The sequence below is a fragment of the Lithobates pipiens genome, unplaced genomic scaffold (genome assembly GCF_037356315.1).
Source record: "Lithobates pipiens isolate NorthernLeopardFrog02 unplaced genomic scaffold, aLitPip1_a1.2 Scaffold_18, whole genome shotgun sequence".
Lineage (NCBI taxonomy): Eukaryota > Metazoa > Chordata > Amphibia > Anura > Ranidae > Lithobates > Lithobates pipiens.
In genome coordinates, this window is record NW_027507758.1 from 53,969,842 (window position 1) to 53,992,228 (window position 22,387).

Here is a 22,387-nt window from a genome sequence, read left to right on the forward strand (position 1 = left end):
TGCTCATACCTCAGCCATCCCAGTCTCCTCAGGCACAAGACATGTCAGTGCTCTTTTCTAAATTTGCTGAAATGCTTGATAGGGGGCTAGCACAGACTGCATCTGTAATCACTTCTGACATCAAAGCTGATCTTCATATGCTGGGGAACCGAATTGAAAATATTGAACTCAAATTGGATGCCACAGTTGATCGCGTGAACCAGAATACTGATCGATTTCAGGAATTACATGAGCAACTTGAAGGAGCGTACGCCAAAATTGATGATTTGGAAAATAGGTCGCGCAGACTGAACTTTCGCGTCAGAGGACTGCCTGAGTCTGTTACTGATGTACATGAAGCAGTGCATTCACTTATCAAGACCCTTATACCTGACATAAGATCACACAGATTGGAATTGGACCGTGCACATAGAGCCCTGGGTCCCCCTCGTAAGGATGGTCTCCCGCGCGATATTGTGGTCAAGCCTCACTACTTTAGCGTTAAGGAAGAGGTAATGAAGAGGGCACGGTCCACACCCCAAATTCTTTTAATGGGTCATCAAATACAAATTTACGCGGACGTCTCACCCTTCACCATTCAAAAGCGGCGTTCCCTCAAGCCATTGCTAACGGTCTTGACGCAGAAGAATATTAAATACTGGTGGCTGTTCCCGTTTGGTCTGAAATTTGACTTTAATGGCAAACCTTATCGCTTCTCTTCACTGCAAGAAGGGGAACATTTACTACGTAAGCTCGGCCTTCTTCCCACGGATCCTCCTTCACCCATGCAGACCTCCTCTTCTGGGATGTCCAAGCGTCCGCCACCATCTAGTCCGCTCACCCCCCTCTGGATTTCCCCCAAGCACAAGAAAGCGAAGGATGGACTTCCTCCATGAACTTGAGACTCTCCTTTCTCGGGTTCCTATTTTTGTAACACGGTTCTTAGGACAGAGTCCTCTCTGACCATTGGCCTCAGGGCCAGTTGAAAACTTTTTGAAAAATCCCCCTTTTTTTCGTTTTTTTTTTTTTTGTGTGTGTTTTGTCCATTGGGCATTATTATGCCTCAGTTCAGGCTTTATCTCCGGCCTTTAGTTTTCATTATTTGGTCTTTAGTCTTTCTAATGTTGGACATTGGTGTTCAGTTTTTTTTCTAATTAATGCATGCTTATTCCTTGGTGTTGTGGGGGTTGGGGCGAACCTCCTGCGCGCTCATTCTATCCTGGGTGAGGAATTCCCTAGTGGAGTGTACTTACCTAGGATGGGCACTTCCTCCTTCGGGGGGACTATGTGGTTGGTGGCCTTAGGCGGGGAGATTCTGTCCTCTCCTCCGCCTCGGGTCCGTTGTTTTTCTTTTATTTTTATCTCTTTTTCCTATATTCTCTCTCTTTACCCCTTCTCTTCTTCCCTTTATGCAGCTCTAGAAGTGGACCCTCTCTCCTGTGACGCACGAAATGACGCTTGGTGGATATCATAGATTTTCTGGAACTCGCATCTGGCATTTAGCGCGAAGGTAGGCTTGCAGGGCTTTCCTGCCTTCGGTAACTCTCTGCTCCATGGCTAATCCCCATAGTGACGGCCCTTCCTTACGCTTAGCTTCTCATAACGTTCAAGGCCTTAATTCCCCGGTCAAACATAAAAAGTTTTTTCAACAATTCCACAGCCAAAAAATTGATATCTTATTCCTTCAAGAAACACACTTCCCTAAATCGTACCAACCATCTTTCATTCATGCCAAATTTCCCAAATTTTTCTTAGCCAACGCTGACAACAAAACGAAAGGGGTGGGTATTTTCTTTTCAGGTAGGGTTCAGTTTTCTGTGGTCTCCAACTTTAGAGACCCTGAGGGCAGATTCCTACTTGTTAAGGTTCTCATAGATGAACAAATTTATTCTCTTATTTCCTACTATGCACCGAATAAAGGACAAGCGCAGTTTTTTCAATCCATGTTCAGTACCCTAGCTCCAATAACAGAAGGTTTTGTCATATATGGTGGGGACTCTAACCTTGCGTTCGACTGTGGGGTTGACAAAACACGTCCCCCAGGAAAGAGCAGGGTTCGCCCGACCAAGCAGAGTCTGAAAGTTGCTAGACTACTGTTTCATTATGGTCTAGTTGACATATGGAGGGAACTTAATCCTAGAGCTCGGGATTACACTCATTATTCTAGCCCTCACCAAACCTTTGCTAGAATCGATCACTTTTTTGTCCTCCAACAACATATTCCGCTGGTTCAAAAGGCAGTTATTAAGGACTCTGCTTTGTCGGTTCACTCCTCGGTTCTTCTCTCTATCCAGGGCGCCTGGATTTCATTGGCGCCTGAATGCTTCCATACTTAGTAACCCGGTTCATGTGACGGAGATAGAGAAACACATACAGGATTATTTCCACCTCAATGACGTGGACGACATCTCACCTTCTTTGCTCTGGGCGGCTCATAAGGCCACCATCAGGGGTACCTTCATTCAAATCTTCTCTAGACTTCGCAAGGCTCGCAAGGCAGACATAGACAGGCTTGAGAGGGAATTCTCCTCCTTAAGCAAATTAAACAAAGCTCATCCCTCTAAACTCACTGCTGACCAACTTAATGCTACCCGCACCAATCTAAACCTAGCACTAACAGCTGTAGCAGAAAAAGATCTCAGATGGGAAGAAGGACGCTTCTATCATCGCAGTAAAAGATTAGGCACACTACTTGCTAAACGACTTACCCCCAAAACCAGACTGTTTTCTCTTCCCAAGATAAGATTGAAGGACGGTTCTCTCTCTCAGAATCCCCGTAAAATAATGAACGCTTTCCACAACTTTTATCTTTCTCTCTACGGAAACAAGGTAGCCTGCTCATCTCCTGATGGTGTCCACTCATTTCTACAATCGATACAAATTCCTAATTTAAAAGGTCACCATAGGGATAAAATGGATGCGCCGATTTCGGCTGAGGAAATAGAAGGGGTCATCAAAAATCTTAAGACTAACTCGGCTCCTGGGCCGGATGGATTCTCCGTCCATTACTACAAACACTTTTCTCATACTCTGGCCCCTTACTTAGCACGCTTCTTTAATCACCTCCGGTCTGGCTCTTCCCTGGATAAAGCCTTGAACTCAGCTTTCGTTACGGTCATCCCTAAACCGGGAAAAGATCCCAGTTGTGTATCTAATTATAGACCGATATCCTTGATCAATAACGATCTTAAAATCCTAACGAAACTCTTAGCTAATCGACTCTCTAACTTCATCAGTCTTTATATTCATGCTGACCAAGTGGGCTTTATCCCGGGAAGACAAGGCCCGGATCAGATTAGGAGGGCAGTGGACATAATTTCGCTCCTGGGTTCTAAGTGGGATGGGGGACCCCCCCAACAGGGTTGTCTCCTTTCTCTCGATCTTATGAAAGCGTTTGACTCGGTTTCCTGGTCTTTCCTGTTTCCTACACTGGAGAGATGGGGATTCGGTCAGTCATTCATGAACATTATTCATGCCCTCTACTCAAACCCAGAAGCCCAAATTAAGATGCAGGGTTACTATTCCAGCCCCTTCCCGATTCTCAGGGGCACGAGACAGGGGTGTCCCTTATCGCCCCTGCTCTTTGCCATGATCATTGAGACTTTGGCAGTAGCGATTAGAGCGAACCCAGACATTACAGGTGTACGGTGTGGCCCACAAACTCATAAATGTGCCTTGTTTGCGGATGACGTTCTGCTTTTTATTACTTCTCCAACCACATCGCTCCCAGTCCTCTGAAGACTTCTCAATGATTTTGGCGAAATCTCAGGCCTTAAGGTCAATTATGCTAAATCCTCTGCGCTTAACGTTAACCTGCCATTGTCACTTGTCTCACATCTAAAATCTAGCTTCAAGTTCGCATGGTCAGACTCATCCCTCCCTTATTTAGGAATACACCTAACGGCTTCTATTGACAAATTATACAATGCTAACTTTCCCTCGACTTTTCGCAAATTGGAGGAAGATCTCGTCTTTTGGGATTCTCTTAAATTATCTTGGTTAGGCAGGGTGAATTCAGTTAAAATGACACTTCTCCCACGTATTCTGTATCTTTTTCGGTCTCTACCTATCCCGGTACCTAAGGACCGTATCCGTATCTTTCAGTCCAGAATTATGAAATTTATTTGGGGATCCAAAAGCCACAGAATATCAAAGGAAACCATGTTCCGTATTAAAAATCAAGGGGGTCTTGGGGTCCCCAATGTTCTCTGGTATTATCAGGCGGCACAACTCTCCCAACTATCTGTAGTATACTTAAAAACTGCTCACCCGGATTGGGTTAATATGGAAAGACAGGCAGTACCCAACTTTACACTTGACTATCTCCTTTGGTGTGCACCTAAGACTAGACCGGCCATACTAGCACCTACACTCTCACACTCAATCGCTCTTTGGGATTCCATGAAAGCAAATCCACATATTACCTCCAATTGGAAGTCCCTCTCTCACGTATTCAGGAACCCCCTGTTTCCGCCGGGCCAGGACATTAAGGCATTTCGTTGGTGGCTAGATAAGGGCATTTATAGGATTGGCCACCTAGTCTCCCCCTCGGGTCCTTTTTCTCTAAGTCATTGTCTGAGGAAACTGCACATGCCAGTTTCGGAAAGATTCAGATTCCAACAAATCTCTCATTTCCTCAAATCTCTAGGATTGTCTTCAGGCTCTCCTCTCTCAATCACTGAATATGAACTTTGGGGTGGCCAGGCCATGGAGCAGAGAGGGGGGATTTCTGTGATCTATCGTGCGCTTGCCCAAACAGATTCTAAAACGCTTTTTATGCGGGAATGGGAAAATGATCTCCATCAGCAATGGTCTTTAGGTGATTGGCACCTGGCATCTCGTGCGGCATCTAAAGGCTTACTCAATACAACTCTTATTGAAGCTAACTTAAAGGTTCTAATGAGGTGGTACATGGTTCCTCTGAGACTAGCAAAAATATACCCGAATGCTTCTCCCCTTTGTTTTCGTGAATGTGGTCATATTGGCTCTATGGTACACATTTGGTGGGAGTGCCCCAAAATTAGAAATCTATGGAATAAGGTGTTCCATATTATCCGGAAGATCACAACCTTACCTATCCACAAAACACCTCAAATAGCCCTACTAAATTTCTCTCTACAGGGTGTCCCAAAATTAACACAAAACCTCATTAGATTTATTCTCATCGGTACCAAACTTACCATTGCTAAGGCCTGGAAGCAGCCCACTGTTTCCTTGCGATTGGTTAAAAAGAAAATATCATGGATTATGGTTCAAGAAAAAATAGTGAGCATCTTCCTTGACAAGGTAGATAAACACACAGCGACATGGGATCCGTGGATCAGATACACCTCCAAATGTCTTCACACTTCTGAGCTATGTCCATGAAGCCAGATGAGAGCGGTCCAGTTCGACAGTATCTTCTATTTCAACTGTTCCTTCCTATCTCTATTTTTCCTTTTCCTCCCTATTCTTCTTCTTTTCTTCCTCTTTTCCATTTTTCTCTATCAAGTGCTCTCTTTACTACCTTATTTAGGTTCAACGATGGGTTACTATACTCTATAGGAGTACAACTTTACAATGCTAAATATGTTTAATGACTTTTTCCTGGCAATTGCCTTTACTTCGCTCAATTATTCCTTCAATTACCTGATACTAAAGCTGTTTTTCACTGGCTTGGGTAAGGGAGTTTTTTTTTCTTTTTACCTAATCCAGTGGATAGGTTATTTGTAGGCCTATGATATTCCTTTTTTTTTTTATTTTTTATTTTGAATGGGTTCGAACCCTCAGGTATCCGGCACAGTGTGATCCCATTTGGGGTGTCGGATACAGGTGGCCTGCCACTACTGTTTAACTAAAAGTATCATGGGTCCATAAACCCACATGTTGTTATGCACCCCTGCAGGTGGCTCTCGAGATATTTTTTTTTTTTTTTTTTGTGTACCAGTTTATATGCCTACTTTAGTTATCTCTATGAGGCTGGGAAAATATTTTTTTTTTAGCAAACCATATGCTTTGCTTTCAGTGAAACTCATTGTTGTAAGCTATTAACATGAGCACGATTCTGTTGTTGTTATGTATTTCATTGTTATTTCAATAAAAATCTATTGAAAGTAAGATAACAAGAAAAGTAGTACAATAGAAATACCAACCCAGAAGCAACAAAAGATCTCCCAGTAGCCCCCTTGTTGAACAGTAGATCTCTTCCAGCAACAATTGGTGCCCAAGCAACAATAGATCCAGCACCAGCAACAATAGCTGGCCACACAAAAATAGATCCCCTCCAGCAACAATAGATCAGCCAGCAGCCCGCATTAATGGACTCTGTCCAGCACACCCCATCACCCCTTGCGATTACATATTCATTCAGAGCTGGAGGTGCCGAAACTGCATTCCCCACGTTACTGCTGAAAAAAAAGCCATGCCCCTACTTCATCACCAGTTATCATCCCCTAATAGAACAACAAAACAAACCAAAGACAGTTTTTCTGTGTTGGAGTGAATGAAGGAAATGCTAAGTGACTGGCATGCAGTAGTGGGGGGATCCTAACTCAGCAGCTCTTATGAGGGGTGTGCTACATTATATAGTGTAGAAATATAAATTGACTTAGCATCAGCCTCTTGGAGTCTACTGCACTGTATGCACAAAGGGGCTCAAAGAGGTGGACAGATAAGCAACACAAGGAGACAAATGTTGTGTTATAACCTGGCAAGAATATTTAAGCACTTCCACCATGCCACCCATAATGTTTTCTTATTAACTGCTTTACAATAAACCTGTGTTTTGTGTTTCAGGCTGCGATGTATGGATCTGGAGAAAAAAAACATGATGCATCAGACACAGATACATGGATTTGGCAACTGGTGTGTTTAACTGTAGCATGTTGAGATATGTAAGAAAAACACTCCAGCATTCAATTGGCCACACATCCAATGGTATCACCGACCGTAATGCTTTGCTTGATGAAGTCCTCCTCAGATAGGGAAATCTTCAGAAAACTGTAGAGCCACACAGGAGGCAGAATATGCCTAGTGCATTACTACCATTAAATGTTGTTGAATAAGAATATTTCAGTATACTTGCAAAAGTAGTAAGAAACAAGCGCATCAAAAGACAACTCCAGCCACAAGGCACAGGTGCTTATTCAAATCTAGCGCTGGTATTTTTAATACCGATGCTAGTATTTTTGTAAATTTATGTTTGTCTGAAGCTGCAGTTTGGTTCAGACTAATTATGCTAAAGTTCTGGCTTCTGTACCAGTTTGGCTGGGTTGTGCTAATTTCCACTTGACCATGGGTGTCACTGTCACCACTGGTAAGTGTTGGAAATGCAACAAGGTACATGTATTGGGTACCCCTTTTACTCAGAAACAGAGTGGTGGGAGTGGTCTACCCGCTGTGCGTTCTGGGTAAGGGTACTTAAGGTACAGACGCCATTTTTCTGAGTTTTTTCCCGACCTCATGGCCCTCCTGGTCTGAAGTGTGTGCTGCCGTATTCAATGTCTCGGGCCGGCTGGCCTGAGGCTCCGCAACTGAAAGGTAGGCCCAGAGGCTCTGGGGCCTACTGATCCAGAGATGGTCCTGTGCTGTCTTGCCTGTGGGGAAAAGCCAAGTAACTGGAGGATCTAGGGGAGGGCTTTTCTGAGGAGGACCGAGCAATAAGGCTGGTGCCTCATGGAGAAGCTTGAAGACTCAGTTGGAGGATGCATCCTGGGTTGTCTACCACATAGTATCGCCGGGTCGGCTGAAAGAATCAGGTACTGTGGGGAAACTCTTTAATTTTGTAACCAGAAGCTTATTGTGCCTTCCTGTGGCAGAGGATTGCATAACAAGATCGCTAAGTCTATCAAGTCTGTGGCAGAGACTTTGTTCGAGTATCCTAGATCAGTGAGAGAGGCCTATCCAGTGATTGCTAGATCCAGCTTGTGGGAATCGTTTGCCCTCTGGATCAAGGAAATACCTTTAACCCGCAAAACTACAAAGGTACCTGAATTCCCCTTAACACACCCAGAACAAGGACTAAGTGTCAGAGCTAATATTCTTTAATCCACTCTACAACGGGACCCCTAAGACAGACACAGTGAGCAGGTGAGGTAACAGTAAGCTTAACAAAAACCAGCAACTCTTTCCGGGGTCAGTGCTACACAAACAGGGCACGGTTGAAAGCTAATACGTTTCAGGGGTCATGTCACCTTCCTCAGGGCCCTGAAGCTGTCTTATGATGAGCTTGTTTCTTACTACTTTTGTGAGTAAACTAACATATTCTAATTCTCATGCGTACTCGCACTTAACTCCTCCACTTTCCCGTACCATGCGGCTAGGTCTATTGGGTCTCCGTAACGTGGGATCAGTCCCAGTTACTTTGGGGAACCAACTGCTAGGGAGGGAGCCAGATCATCGCCCCCCCCCCTTTGGTGAAGGACCTGTCACCTTCACCAGGTACCACGCTCTATGACAAGCTGCTATACACTTTTTACCAGTTTATGGCCACCCATAGCAACTGCTCTCCAATGCTGACTCTCCTGTCAAGTTAACCTTTTACAGGCCCTGTTCTTCTGATATGCCACTAACCACCATGCATCCCTTTGAATAACTTTGGCTTTGGTTAACAGCTTTACTGAATATTCAGCAATATTCAGCAATTCACAGTAAAACAGCATAATGAAACAGTGGCCAGCCCTAACTAATGCAGGCCAGGGAGGTTCCCAGCAGGGGGACACAGGATGGGGCCATGTGCTCCAGTAGGACTGCATGGTGCAGATCTTCCTCTGTAAATCACATGTGGAAGAGAGAGCTTGCTCTGAGCCCTCCCCTGGTATTTCTGTGGCTTACAGCAGGGGGCAGGACTCAGGAAGCCTGGGAAAGAGTCTAGACACAGTTAACCTCTATATATCCGGGGCAACTTGTAACTGTCTGTATAACTGTATAACAGTGCAATAAATACAACAGCAGAAATACATTCAATGACACCCCACAAGCACCTGCTTACACGCTGAACACCAAAGCAAGCCCACATTTTACATTAAAGACCTTCACAAATGTATAGTGAGTTGAGGTTCCCCAAGACCCCATATTTTCCAAGGGTTCCCCCAGGTTAAATGTGCTCATAAAGGTTCAATATCATTTTTGCAAGAGATGCAGCAATTCCAGTGATGACTTCTGACTTGTGGCAATGGGGTGAGGATTTGGCACTGTAGGACTTTCCTAGGAGGCAACACTTCTGGTGAGAAAGGCTTGTTGTCACACCCAATATGATGGAAAATCTCCATGAAGGTTGGCACCAATCTTCCATTTTTCTGTAGTCAAAGAGAAACACAGTGTTCCATGTACTGTATGTGAACCTGATTTGCTAACCTGGAGAGAAATTCACAATAAGGAACCAGTTGGGAGGCAAGAGAAGACAAACTAATATCAATAACCGTTTCTGACAGTGAGAAACAGTATATTACCAAAAGTATTGGGACACATGAACTTTAGTGCCATACCAGTCTTAGTCTTAGGGTTTAATATTAAGTTGGCCCACCCTTTGCAGCTATAACAGCTTCAACTCTTCTGGAAGACTGTCCACAAGGTTTAGGAGTGTATCTATGGGAATAATTGAGGAGCACTGACCTAGTGCATTACCATAAATAGAGCTTTATTAAAAACAGAACATATAGCAAAATGGCTACTCACAAACGAGCATTGATAAAAGGCATAATCAATACAATTGGATCCATCGCACCGAACATCAACACGTCCAGATCTGATGTCAGATGAATTGACGAATACCCCAACATAAACGACTGATGCGTTTCAGGGGAGAACCCCTTTCTTCAGAGCCAAGACAAGCAATGGTTCCTCGCTGGAGGCTAACATTATATATATATGGAGGTCTCTAAAAGCATGTGGACCATGGAGCTCCACCCACACAAAAAAAACATCCTTATTATGATTTGATTTCATTATAGTTCTAATTTCAATTTAATTTTAATTTTAATTTGCAAAAAAAAAAAAGGGAACACCATTTATTATTAGTTGGAATTATGCTAATGGTCTCTCCAGATGTCAATGGGTCACCTCTGATTGTATTGATAGTATAAATATTTTAATAAATAAATAAAGGAGTATATAAATAAATAAAAATTGTTTTGTTTTCTCCAGTATTTGAATACCCAATATTCTAAGGAGGGCTGCAAGACCTTTTTGACACTGCCTTCTAAAACTGTCGGTATCACACTTTGAAGACCGAGACACCAGAGCGCAGGAGAAGTTGTCTTTTTCTTGTATGGGAATAATTGACCATTCTTCTTAATCCACATTTGTGAGCTCAGGCACTGATGGCCTGCCTCACAGCCTCTGCTCTAATGCATCCCAAAGGTGTTCTATAGGGTTGAGATCAGGACTCTTTCCTGAATCATTTGGTGGAGGGGGGATTATGGTATGGGGTTGTTTTTCAGGGGTTGGGTTTGGCCCCTTAGTTTCAGTGAAGGGATCTCTTAAGGCATCAGCATACCAAGACATTTTGGACAATTTCATGCTTCCAACTTTGTGGGAACAGTTCCATAAACAATGTCCATAGAGACATAAATAAGTGAGTTTGGGGTGGAGGATTTTGACTGACCAGATTGAGTCCTGACCTCAATCCAATAGAATACCTATGGGCAGTGGCGGCTGGTGAAGTTTTTGGATGGGGGGGCGCCAGACCCCGCCCATCATGACCCCGCCCACCATTTTGGCCCCTCCCACTTCTCATAAAACACGCCCCTTATGTAATCGGAAAAAAAAATTGACGTGGGTTCCCCCTCCGAGAGCATACCAGGCCCTTAGGTCTGGTATGGATTCCAAGGGGAACCCCCTACGCTGAAAAAACGGCGTGGGGTTCCCCCCCAGATCCACACCAGACCCTTATCCGAGCACGCTACCCGGCTGGCCAGGAAAGGGGGTGGGGACGAGCGGGCGCCCCCCCTCCTGAGCCGTACCAGGCCGCGTGCCCTCAACATGGGGGGGTGCCTTGGGGGAGGGGGGCGTGCGGCCCCCCCACCCCAAAGCACCTTGTCCCCATGTTGATGAGGACAAGGGCCTCTTCCCGACAACCCTGGCCGTTGGTTGTCGGGGTCTGCGGGCGGGGGGCTTATCGGAATCCGGGAGCCCCCTTTAATAAGGGGGCCCCCGGATACCGGCCCCCCACCCTATGTGAATGAGTATGGGGTACAATGTACCCCTACCCATTCACCTGAGAAAAAAAGTACAAAAAAAAAACACAACACAGGGTTAAAATATTTTATTGCACAGCTCCGGGGGTCTTCCGTCTTCGGGGGTCTTCTCGCCGGACTCCTCCGCTATCTTCTTGTAGCTCTTTTACTAGCGGAGGAGCCCGGCTTTCTTCCTCGCCGCCGGCCTCTTCTCCCGACTTCGGGGGTCTTGTCCCCCTCTTCGGTTCTTCTGCCGGGCCACCGCGCCTTCCTATAGCTCTTTTACAGGCGGTGGCCCGGTCTTCTGCTGCCGCCGCCGCCGCCGCCCGTTCTTCTTCTTCTTCTTCTTCTTCTTCTTCTTCTCCTTCTTCTCCAGGAGATGTTGCCTCGACGATCTCCCTGGCCGGAATGCCAGGGACGCGCTGTGCTGCCACTTATATAGGGACAATGGGGCGGTGTCACATGGGTTGATGTCACATGGGTTGATGTCACATGGCGACTGTGACATCAACCCATGTGACCAACCCATGTGACATCAACCCATGTGACACCGCCCCATTGTCCCTATATAAGTGGCAGCACAGCGCGTCCCTGGCATTCCGGCCAGGGAGATCGTCGAGGCAACATCTCCTGGAGAAGAAGGAGAAGAAGAAGAAGAAGAAGAAGAAGAAGAACGGGCGGCGGCGGCGGCGGCGGCGGCGGCGGCAGCAGAAGACCGGGCCACCGCCTGTAAAAGAGCTATAAGAAGGCGCGGTGGCCCGGCAGAAGAACCGAAGAGGGGGACAAGACCCCCGAAGTCGGGAGAAGAGGCCGGCGGCGAGGAAGAAAGCCGGACTCCTCCGCTAGTAAAAGAGCTACAAGAAGATAGCGGAGGAGTCCGGCGAGAAGACCCCCGAAGACGGAAGACCCCCGGAGCTGTGCAATAAAATATTTTAACCCTGTGTTGTGTTTTTTTTTTGTACTTTTTTTCACAGGTGAATGGGTAGGGGTACATTGTACCCCATACTCATTCACATAGGGTGGGGGGCCGGTATCCGGGGGCCCCCTTATTAAAGGGGGCTCCCGGATTCCGATAAGCCCCCCGCCCGCAGACCCCGACAACCAACGGCCAGGGTTGTCGGGAAGAGGCCCTTGTCCTCATCAACATGGGGACAAGGTGCTTTGGGGTGGGGGGGCCGCACGCCCCCCTCCCCCAAGGCACCCCCCCATGTTGAGGGCACGCGGCCTGGTACGGCTCAGGAGGGGGGGGGCCGCCCGCTCGTCCCCACCCCCTTTCCTGGCCGGCCGGGTAGCTTGCTCAGATAAGGGTCTGGTGTGGATCTGGGGGGGACCCCCACGCCGTTTTTTCGGCGTAGGGGGTTTCCCTTGGAATCCATACCAGACCTAAGGGCCTGGTATGCTCTCGGAGGGGGAACCCACGTCAAATTTTTTTTCAGAAATTTGGCGTGGAGTTCCCCCTTCAGAGCTCATTCTCTGATTGGCCACGGCAAAAGTCGCCTGGCCTGGGGAAACCTTTCTGGCTGTGAAAGCTTTTTGCATTCATTCAGCTAAATGCACGAACATTCTCCACAAAGTAGAGGCTAGAAAGCCTTTATGCGGTGACTCACCTCTCACTGTCTGGCAGCTCCGCTCGGGCTAAGGAACGGAGCTGCCTACGTCACTTCCGGGTTTCGTGAAGCAGCCGAAAGCCGGAAGTGACTGCCTGTCTAAGAGTGACAATGCTCCCGCCCGTAGAATCACAGTGATTTTACGGGCGGAAGCTAGTCGGCGTTCTGCTGTGCGCCGCAAGGCGGGTTTTTAACCCGCAAATGAAGCGCCATGAATGCAATCTTGTGATTGCATGGACGTGGCGCTTCTCATAGTGCACTGTGACCGGCGCCACAGTACACTATGTTAAATTGTTAAATGACATTTTTTTTTTTTTTTTTTTAATGTCTTAAAGGGCCCGTTTTTTTTTTTTACTTTTTTTTTTAAATTTATTTATTTATTTTTTTTTTTTACTTTTTTTTTTTTTACACCTAGGGAGAGGGGGGGCGGCGCCCGGGCGCCCCCTATGGGCGGGCCGCCACTGCCTATGGGATGAATTAGAGTGGAGCCTGCGAGCCAGGTCTTCTTGTTCACATCAGTGCCTGACCTCAAAAATGCACTTCTGGAATAATGGTCAAACATTCCCATAGATACACTCCTTAGCCTTGTGGACAGTCTTCTCAGAAGAGTTGAAGCTGTTATAGCTGCAAAGGGTGAGCCGACTCAATATTAAACCCTACGGAATAAGATTGGGATGCTATTAAAGTTCATTTGTGCGTGTAAAGGCAGGTGTCCCAATACCTTTGAAAATATAGTGTATCTCATTTTGCTCACACGGCTTACCTTTTTATGTTATGTTTGGATGAGGTATTTGCAAAACTTATGGTCTATTATGTTGTATTATTATTACAGGAGGGGTCCTCTGTCATATTTCTTGGTGATAAAGTTGTGTCATTGTCCAATGGGGACAGCCTTCTCATCCCAGAAAAGACTCAGTAAGTGCACAAATAATATAAAGATGCTGAAGGTAAAAACTGTTTTAAGTTATTCATGTTTTAATTGTCAGGCTTGGAGCTATTAAGGCCTGGTTCACACCTGTACGTTCTGCTCTAATAGTGTAGTAATTTCAAAAGAGGATTTATTTATAATAACAATAAAATGGGTACTCACATTCAATCATAGCAAAACTGGTAAAACAAAATGAGCAGCGAGCTCGTCCACATCACTTCCGGTATCCTAGCGTGCCCGACGCGTGTTCGTCAACGTCACGTGACTTCATCAGGGATAATGATGGTATTTTATTGTTATTACCAATAAATCCTCTTTTGAAATTACTACACTATTGGAGCATTCCTCTTGTCCCCCATATTCACCCATGTCACGCTCATGAGGTTCACCCGCCCCAGCGAGATTTAAAGGGAATACTGACTGTGAATAGGTGACACACACCAGCAGAGCCAGATTAATTATTGTTTAGCTCTTTCCTGCAGAGCACTAGACTGAGGGTCCCGGGGATTGTGGGATACAAAATCTCAATTCTTACACTACAGACCCGCAGAGCTCTTAGAAAGTGGCAGGGTCTGCATTCCTTTAGACATGATTTACTTTTGGGACTATATCACCAAAAACAACATTTTTGTTGCAGAAGATGTTCAAAATCTGACTTGTATCTTGGTACAGACTTCTGGTAAAATCAGTAAGCCAATCACACAAGCAGGAAATTACATTTATGGGGGGTACCTTCAGGTTGCAGATTGAAAAGAAATGATAATTTTTAATAACATTCAATTACAATATGACTTGTGTTGCAAATTTATAAACAATATTATTATTATTTTATGTTGCTTTTTTTTTCCTTTGAAAGCGGAGTTACCCTTTAAATCTGGCTCTCATGTAGAATGAAGAGTAAACCCAAATGCGATGTGACCTCTTGCCATTGTTGTTTAGTGTTGCGTGCAATTTTTCTTTAACACATTTTTATGTATCAAACAATAATTGCAATGTTATTCTACTAGATCATTACATAGGTATTACTGTACAGTAGGGTTGCCACCTGTCCAGGATTCACCCGGACAGTTCGGGTTTGGAATCATGTGTCCGGGTTTCAGACTGCCTGAAACCCGGACACATTATTTAGACTGGACTATGGCTTCCCAGCAGGGTTGCTGGCTGCAGTTGTCTAAGCTGAGAGTGTCTATTACACTCTCTTTCATGCTGCCCAAAGCCAGAACTAACAATCCCCCCACATATAGATGGGAGAGGAGAGAGGGCTTGATCTGCACCTCTTCCTCCCGGCTCTAGCCCTCTGGGTCTGCCCACACTCCTCAGAAAAGGAAAGTGTGGGTTGGAAATTTGAAGTTCAGCAGCCTCAGCTACACCTGGATGAGAGGTGCTGACTGCCAAGGGGTGAGTGAGCTCACCATCCATCCCCGTTTGTGACTGAAGTCTCCTCCTTCTATCTCCTGCCTCTGAGTGGGTACACTAAGGTAAATCAGGGTTCTCTGAGCACCCCTTATATCAGAGCTCCCTTTTACACCTGAGGCCACAGTGTTCCCCCTTCAATCAGAGTCTGCTCCATACATCAGAGTTCTCAGTGTCTCCCCTTAAATCAGGGTTCCCAGAGGATCCCTTATGTCAGATTCCCCAGAGTTATCCCTTACATCAGAGTCTGCAGAGTCCCCCCTTACAGTGAAAGGAAACTCTACAAGTTCAGATATAAAAGGGGGAACTCTGTGGACTCTGATGTAACTTCATATGATTAGAAATGTTATTTAATAGCAAAATATATGTATAGTTTATTCTACAAAAAAAAAAAGAATGCCCATAAAGTGTTCGGGTTTGGCTTGAAGAAAAGGTGGCATCCCTACTGTACAGCTATTTGATGCATGAAACCTAATGTGTTTTTTTTTATTCTTTTCACATTTAAAAAAAGCAGTCTGTGTATGTAAAGGTGACTATAAATATTATATGATCAGTATCCAAAAGTGCCGATCTGTCAGGAGCTGCAATTTGTTGGGTTTGTAGGGTGCAAAAGACCTCACTACACTCTCAGCCTCTGCACACCAGCTGTTGGCTGTCTTGGATGGACGTTTTCAGTTTAGCCAGCAGGTGGTGCTACAAGTTAATTCTAGGATTGAAGGTTCCCTTGTGAAGGTAAAGAAGTGGATCTCAAATTAAGGTGGGGATCCTCATTATCTCTATATAGGGGGCATTAGCAGCTTTAATATTGCAGTGACCTTACACACCTAGCTTGCAGATGCCAACACTTTTATAGATATATACCCCCTCTTTTTTATTGTCTGGCAACCCTGGACATAGAAAACAGAGTAGAATGAGAATGCAAAGCCCCATAAACCCACAATCACATTTACATGAAAACCAATTTGTTTCTCTATGATGTATTTTGAAATTGTTGGATTTACTGCAACATTTTGAAATGTGGCATATATACATTTGAAAAGGATTAGTATATCCAAGGGCATGTCTTCATCATACCCCAGTATTCACACGCTTGTGTGCTTTACCATTATCACAGAGTAAAAAATAAATAAAATCCCAAATTTTGGGCTGTGATCAGCACAGGAATAGAGGGGAAATTTTCCATCGGGGACAGTAGTGCTGGTGAGTGACAACTAGGAATGCCCATACTTTGGATGTATTTTCGTTCAATTCCTGTTTTGGCTTTGGAACAGGAAGTGAAGAAAAATATTACCACTGGGACACGAGGGGAAAAAAAACTGTCAGGGACTGTAGGCAGGTGCTGTTAGCCACTTTTCCGCAAATATACCAGAATAGTGTCTGGTTACAGTAAGACAGTGTCATCAGGTGCTAGGCCCCTTTTAGTTAGAGCCCTGCTACAGTTATGTCAGGGGTGAGGCCGAAGTAAAAGTCAAAAGTATTGGGATATTGGGATGCCTGCCTTTACACACACATGGACTTTAATGGCATCCCAGTCTTAGTCCGTAGGGTTCAATATTGAGTTGGCCCATCCTTTGCAGCTATAACAGCTTCAACTCTTTTGGGAAGGCTGTCCACAAGGTTTAGGAGTGTGTCTATGGGAATATTTGACCATTCTTCCAGAAGCGCATTTGTAAGGTCAGGCACTGATGTTGGACAAGAAGGCCTGACTCGCAGTCTCCGCTCAAATTCATCCCAAATGTGTTCTATCGGTTGAGGTCAGGACTCTGTGCAGGCCAGTCAAGTTCCTCCACCCCAGACTCGCTCATCCATGTCCTGCCGGTCATGTGGGTCTGGTGCACTTACCTCATCTATGGTGGGCAGAGCTTCTCTCTGGCTTCACCGGCGGCTTCCCTTGCTCGGCGGCTTTGCCTTCCCCTGCTCTCCATGGGCATTGCGGCAGCTTCCGTTTCCTCCCGCCTCGGTGGCCAATTGGGACTCTTCCTTTTTGGGCCATTCGGAAAATGGGTCTCAGACCTGCTTTCGATTGGCCAGATTGAGGATCAGTGTTTCAATAGCAAATATTAATTTGCTGTTGTAACACCTGGGTGGGCTCCTGGCGCAATGCTCTGCGCCACAAGTCCTTCCTATTTTGAAGTCTATTAGAGCCTTTGGCTCTAATCAGGTGCTTCAAAAAAAAACACTCCTACCGCTGTAATTCACGCACCCGGTGTCCTTAAAGGGGCCTGACGCATGAATAGGGGGTGGCAGTGTCCTGAAAAATAGCGGGCGTGGATAGAGCATTGGGGTGGCGGCCGTGGATAGAGAGGGTGGCACCCCTAATGGATGGGCCACCACTGCTTAAGAGTTCCCTTCACTGGAATAAAGGGCCGAAGCCAACCCCTAAAGAACAAGCCCACATCATAATCCCCCCTCCATCAAATGATTTGGACCAGTGCACAAAGCAAGGTCCATAATAGGAAATTGTTGTGAGACACTTCCCAAGAGTTAAACACTTCTAAAGGGATACAGGCTTTACGGTTTTCTCAATAGAACAACAAGAGAAAACTGCAAAGAACATGGTGAAACTAACAGCTATTTCTTCAGAGCAATAAAAGGTAGGACTCCGCTACAAAGTTTGTCAATGTGCATTGATCACCCAGAGGAGATTTTTTTTGTGGAATGACACTTGAAGTAACATGGCTTAGCAGGGAGCATAGGGACAGTTATTGTGCTGTGAGCCTGAGTTTATAAAAAGCTAAATATTCATGTAACATTTGTTATCCGGGAATAGTTGTAGTAACATTTTCTTCATACTTGGAACAGGTTTTTCTGGAAGAGAGAAGAGGGGTGCATCGCTCTCTGCGTTTGCCAGGATCCTGCTCGAAGTAAAGAATATAATTAATCATTCGATCACAGTATTTTCAGAAGGGAGCAGCTGCATTTTCATCATGGCACTGGAGCTGTACAGCCTGCTCATGAATAAATCTGATCACTGATAATGTATTGCCTTAATATGCTTGTATTCAGTATATGGAGATTAAAGAAACATTATTTAGCTAAATACAGAAGTGATAAAGTCCCAGCTGTTATTGTAACCTATATACTGCACAGAGAAGACGGAGCAAAGAATACTGTCTGACGAATGTTTTGTGTTTGATATTTGGGGGCTATTAATCACTTCACTACAGCCATATATTTATGAATGTTGGAGTGGTGGATTGTTATTTCTCCAGCACCATTTATTATTGCCTCTGGAGGAATCACCTGTGCACACATTGCACTCATAAATTGCTGTCTGAACAGACCCAGGGATGGATTTACCAAAGGCAAATAGACTGTGCACTTTTCAAAATGCAGTTGCCCTCTGAAAGTGCAGTTGCTCCAGAGCTTGGTAAATGAGGTTAGGCTTCACTTTGCAAAGAATAGCCAATCACATGCAAGGAAAATGTAAAAAAAAAACATCATTTTTGTTTGCACATGATTGGATGATGAAAGTCAGCAGAGCTTCTGCACATTCACTAAGCTCTGGAGCAAGTGCACTTTGCAAAGTGCACAGTATTTTTGCCTTTAGTAAATCCACCCCAATGCCACAGCTATTGCTGATGCATTTATTAATTTCCTATTGATGGATTACTACTATTTCCATAGCTCCCAACTGTCCCTGATTTCGAGGGACTGTCCCTGATTTGGAGCAATGTCCCTCTGTCCCTCAATTCTCCTCATTTGTCCCTCATTTTGGTCTGATCTATATAGATGTATATAAAATGCACTTTTTATCTATCAAAAAGTGTTTTCCAGTGCTAAACCTTTCATCTGATTTCTAAATTGCTACATTTGTAAATTTCAAAAGCCAATATAAAGGAATAGTAGTGGTAAAAAAAAGCACTTGTGGTTTTAATCAATCTTGTTTTTTTTGTGCACTTCTCCTTTAAGGGGGTGTTTCCTATGCCTGCATTCTTTTGCTGATAGGTGTCCCTCATTCCCATCTCAAAAAGTTGGGAGCTTTGGTATTGGTGTTCCATCTAATTAATAAAGAACTAATTAACTCTCTCGATCTTAATATAATATAAAAAAAAAATGCACACTGGAAATGAAGAAAGATGGCATTCAATCTATCCCCATTAATTGGTATTTCCTCTCCTTCCTCTGTTGTAAGAGGAAGGGGAGGGACCAACCATGTAAATAGTAGATGGTTTTCATTTTTGAACGCTGTGATTGGTCATACAGTGATTACATGATAAAGAACTACTTGGATCAGCTCTGTACACTGTGGGGTTGATTTACTAAAGGCAAATAGACTCTGCACTTTGCAAAGTGCAAATGGAATTGCTCCAGAGCTTAGTAAATGAGGTAAAGCTTTACTTTGGAAAGAATACCTAATCACATGTGGGGAGAATTAAAAAAAAATGCATTTTTGCTTGCACATGATTGGATGCTGGAAGTCAGCAGAGCTTCCCCTCATTTACTAAGCTCTGGAGCAACTGCTCTTGCAGAGTGCAACTGTACTTTAAAAAGTGCACAGTCTATTTGTCTTTAGTAAGTCAGCCCCATAGTTTAGATAACGCATATTATGTAAAATCTCCCCAATGGGAAAACAAAAAAAAACCCTGACAGAGGTTCTAAACTATCTCTCAAATAAAGTTTTTTCTTGTTTTCCTAATGGGAAGAGGAAATCTCTTGAACAGGGACTCGGACAGCAATAAAATCTGGACACGAGTTATAAACCTTCCATAATCCAAAATAAATGTTTGGAGTTGGGCTTCAAGCAACTGTAATGGTTGATCACAGTTTATAAGATATTCAGGAAATGAGTCAGCATCAACTCTTATGTACTTGGCAGTTTTTAAATCCTTTAAACATTCAATTCCAAATACCCCACGGTTCCATCTAATTAATACAAAACTAATTAACTCTCTCGATCTTAATATAAGATTTAAAAAAAAATGCACACTGGAAATGAAGAAAGATGGCATTCAATCTATTCCCATTTAATGATCCAAACAATCATAATTAATTATATACATATATATATATATATATATATATATATATCCGGACCAGCTGCTGCAGTTTCACTGTGGCAGGTTGGCTTGGCTGGGCAAATCAACATTACATTACGTCGCTTTTCCTTTTTGCCACTAGGAGCGTGCGCCTGCAGCGTGTTCCCAGAGCCAATGCGAGTGCCCGGCGGGTGCAATGACCGCCAGGCACCCGCTATCCATCGCTTGTGACAGAGCAAGAATCGGGATCTGCGTGTGTAAACACACAAATCCCGCTTCTTTCAGGGGAGTAGAGACAGATCGTGTGTTCATACTAAATATGAACATCCCCCTACTGTTAGAACACACCTAGGGAACACAGTTAACCCCTTGCTCGCCCCCTAGTGTTAACCCCTTCCCTGCCAGTGACATTTATACAGAAATCAGTGCATTTTTATAGCATTGGTCACTGTATAATTGTCAGCGGTCCAAAAAATGTGTCAGTGTCCAATTTGTCCGCCGCAATATCGCAGTCCCAATAAAAATCGCAGATCGCAGCCATTACTAGTAGAAAAAAATAATAATAAAAATAGTATAAAACTATCCCCTATTTTGTAGACGCTATAACTTTTGCGCAACCCAATCAATATACGCTTATTGGATTTTTTTTTTCTTTTACCAAAAATATGTAGAAGAGTACATATCAGCCTAAACATTTAAAAAAAAATGTGGGATATTTATTACAGCAAAAAGTAAAAGATTTTGGGGGTTATTTACGAAAGACAAATCCACTTTGCACTGAAAGTGCACTTGGAGGTGCAGTCGCTCTAAATCTAAGCGGTAGATTTTATCATCCAATCATGTGCAAGCTAAAATGCTGTTTTTTATTTTCCTTGCATGTCCCCCTCGGATCTACTGTGACTGCACTTCCAAGTGCACTTGCAGTGCAAAGTGGATTTTTCTTTATTAAAGCGGGAGTCCGCTGTTTTTTTTTTTTTTTTAAAGCCAGCAGCTACAAATACTGCAGTTGCTGACTTTTAAAATAATGACACGTACCCGCCCAGCGCGCCCGCGATGTCGGCACCCGAAGCCGATCTCTCGATCGTCTCTCGGGTGCTGCCGCCGCCATCTTGGGTATGGGAATCAGGAAGTGGAGCCTTTCGGCTTAATTTCCCGGTTCCTCACTGCGCATGCGCGAGTCGTGCTACGCAATAAGGATGGTCCCCGCTGTCTCTGGGATCCGTGTGTTTCCCAGCAGGCAGCGGGGGACCTTCGGAAAGGGGCGTAGATTCTGCGGAAAGGGGCGTACCTTCTGCAGAATCTACGCCGGAAGTGGGTGCAGATACCTGTACTGTACAGGTACCTGCACCCCCTTCCCCCTGAAAGGTGCCAATTGTGGCGCCGGAGGGGGGGAGGGTTCCAATGAGCGGAAGGTCCACTTTAGGGTGGACCTCCGCTTTAAATAACCCCCAGTGTGTTTTTTTTGTCAAAATTGTCATGCTTCTTTTGTTTATAGCGCAAAAAATAAAAACCCCAGAGGTGATCAAATACCACCAAAAGAAAGCTCTATTTGTGGGGAAAAAAGAACGTCAATTTTGTTTGGGTACAGCGTCGCACGACCAAGCAACTGTCAGTTAAAACAACGCAGTGCCGTATCTCACAAAATGGCCTGGTCATTGAGCAGCCAAATCTTCCGGGGCTGAAATGGTTAAAGAAGAAACAAGATGCTAAATGCTAAAAACAGCTTCTTGTTGACGCATATTGATCTTCACTGAATGGTACACCTGTTCCCACAGACGTACTGAGGAAATGTGCTGGTAAACAATCAGATGGTGTTATTTAAATTAGTTGCAAATTTTCTGAAAATATGGTGTTTTCAAGGAATATGTCATTAATTGCTATGTTTTTAATAATGTATTGTATATAGCTTGTCACCAAATATAGCATTTTAAGACACAGAGACACTATAATCAGAACTAATAAATGTGGGTTCTATAGTAATTGCTAAATGCCAGGTAGGACCAGACTAGGGGATAGGGGACATTTGCCCACTTGGCCAGTATTCTTAGGTAACTTTGGGCTGGTCCCCAGACAAAGATGAAGACTAAGCACACTGCTGTCTTCAGGGAGTACTGTTGTAGCTGACAGTCTCACCCCTTGTGTTGGCCCTGATAAGTGCTGATCTCTTACTCACTGTCTGTTTTTGCTCTGTCCTGCTGCCTGTCCTGAAGGTTCTTCTCCAACTGCCTCCTGTGGTGGGATCCTTCTAGGCCAGCTACCCGAGCCTTCAGCCAGAGTTATTACCACCTCCCTAGTAGGGGGTTCCCTCAAGGGTCAATGACAGCCCCT

At 44.6% G+C, this 22,387-nt stretch overlaps 1 protein-coding gene across 1 annotated transcript in view; it reads left to right on the forward strand.

Moving 5' to 3' along the window:
- The window catches only part of HAAO (3-hydroxyanthranilate 3,4-dioxygenase), a 94,945-nt gene extending 76,818 nt beyond the window's left edge, over positions 1-18,127 (forward strand). The window contains exons 8-10 of the mRNA XM_077485676.1: positions 6,754-6,822; positions 13,572-13,654; positions 17,883-18,127. Of these exons, the coding sequence (XP_077341802.1) occupies positions 6,754-6,822; positions 13,572-13,654; positions 17,883-17,961 (231 nt within the window). The 3' untranslated portion in view covers positions 17,962-18,127. The remainder of the gene's footprint in view (positions 1-6,753; positions 6,823-13,571; positions 13,655-17,882) is intronic.
- The last annotated feature ends 4,260 nt before the right edge of the window (positions 18,128-22,387 follow it).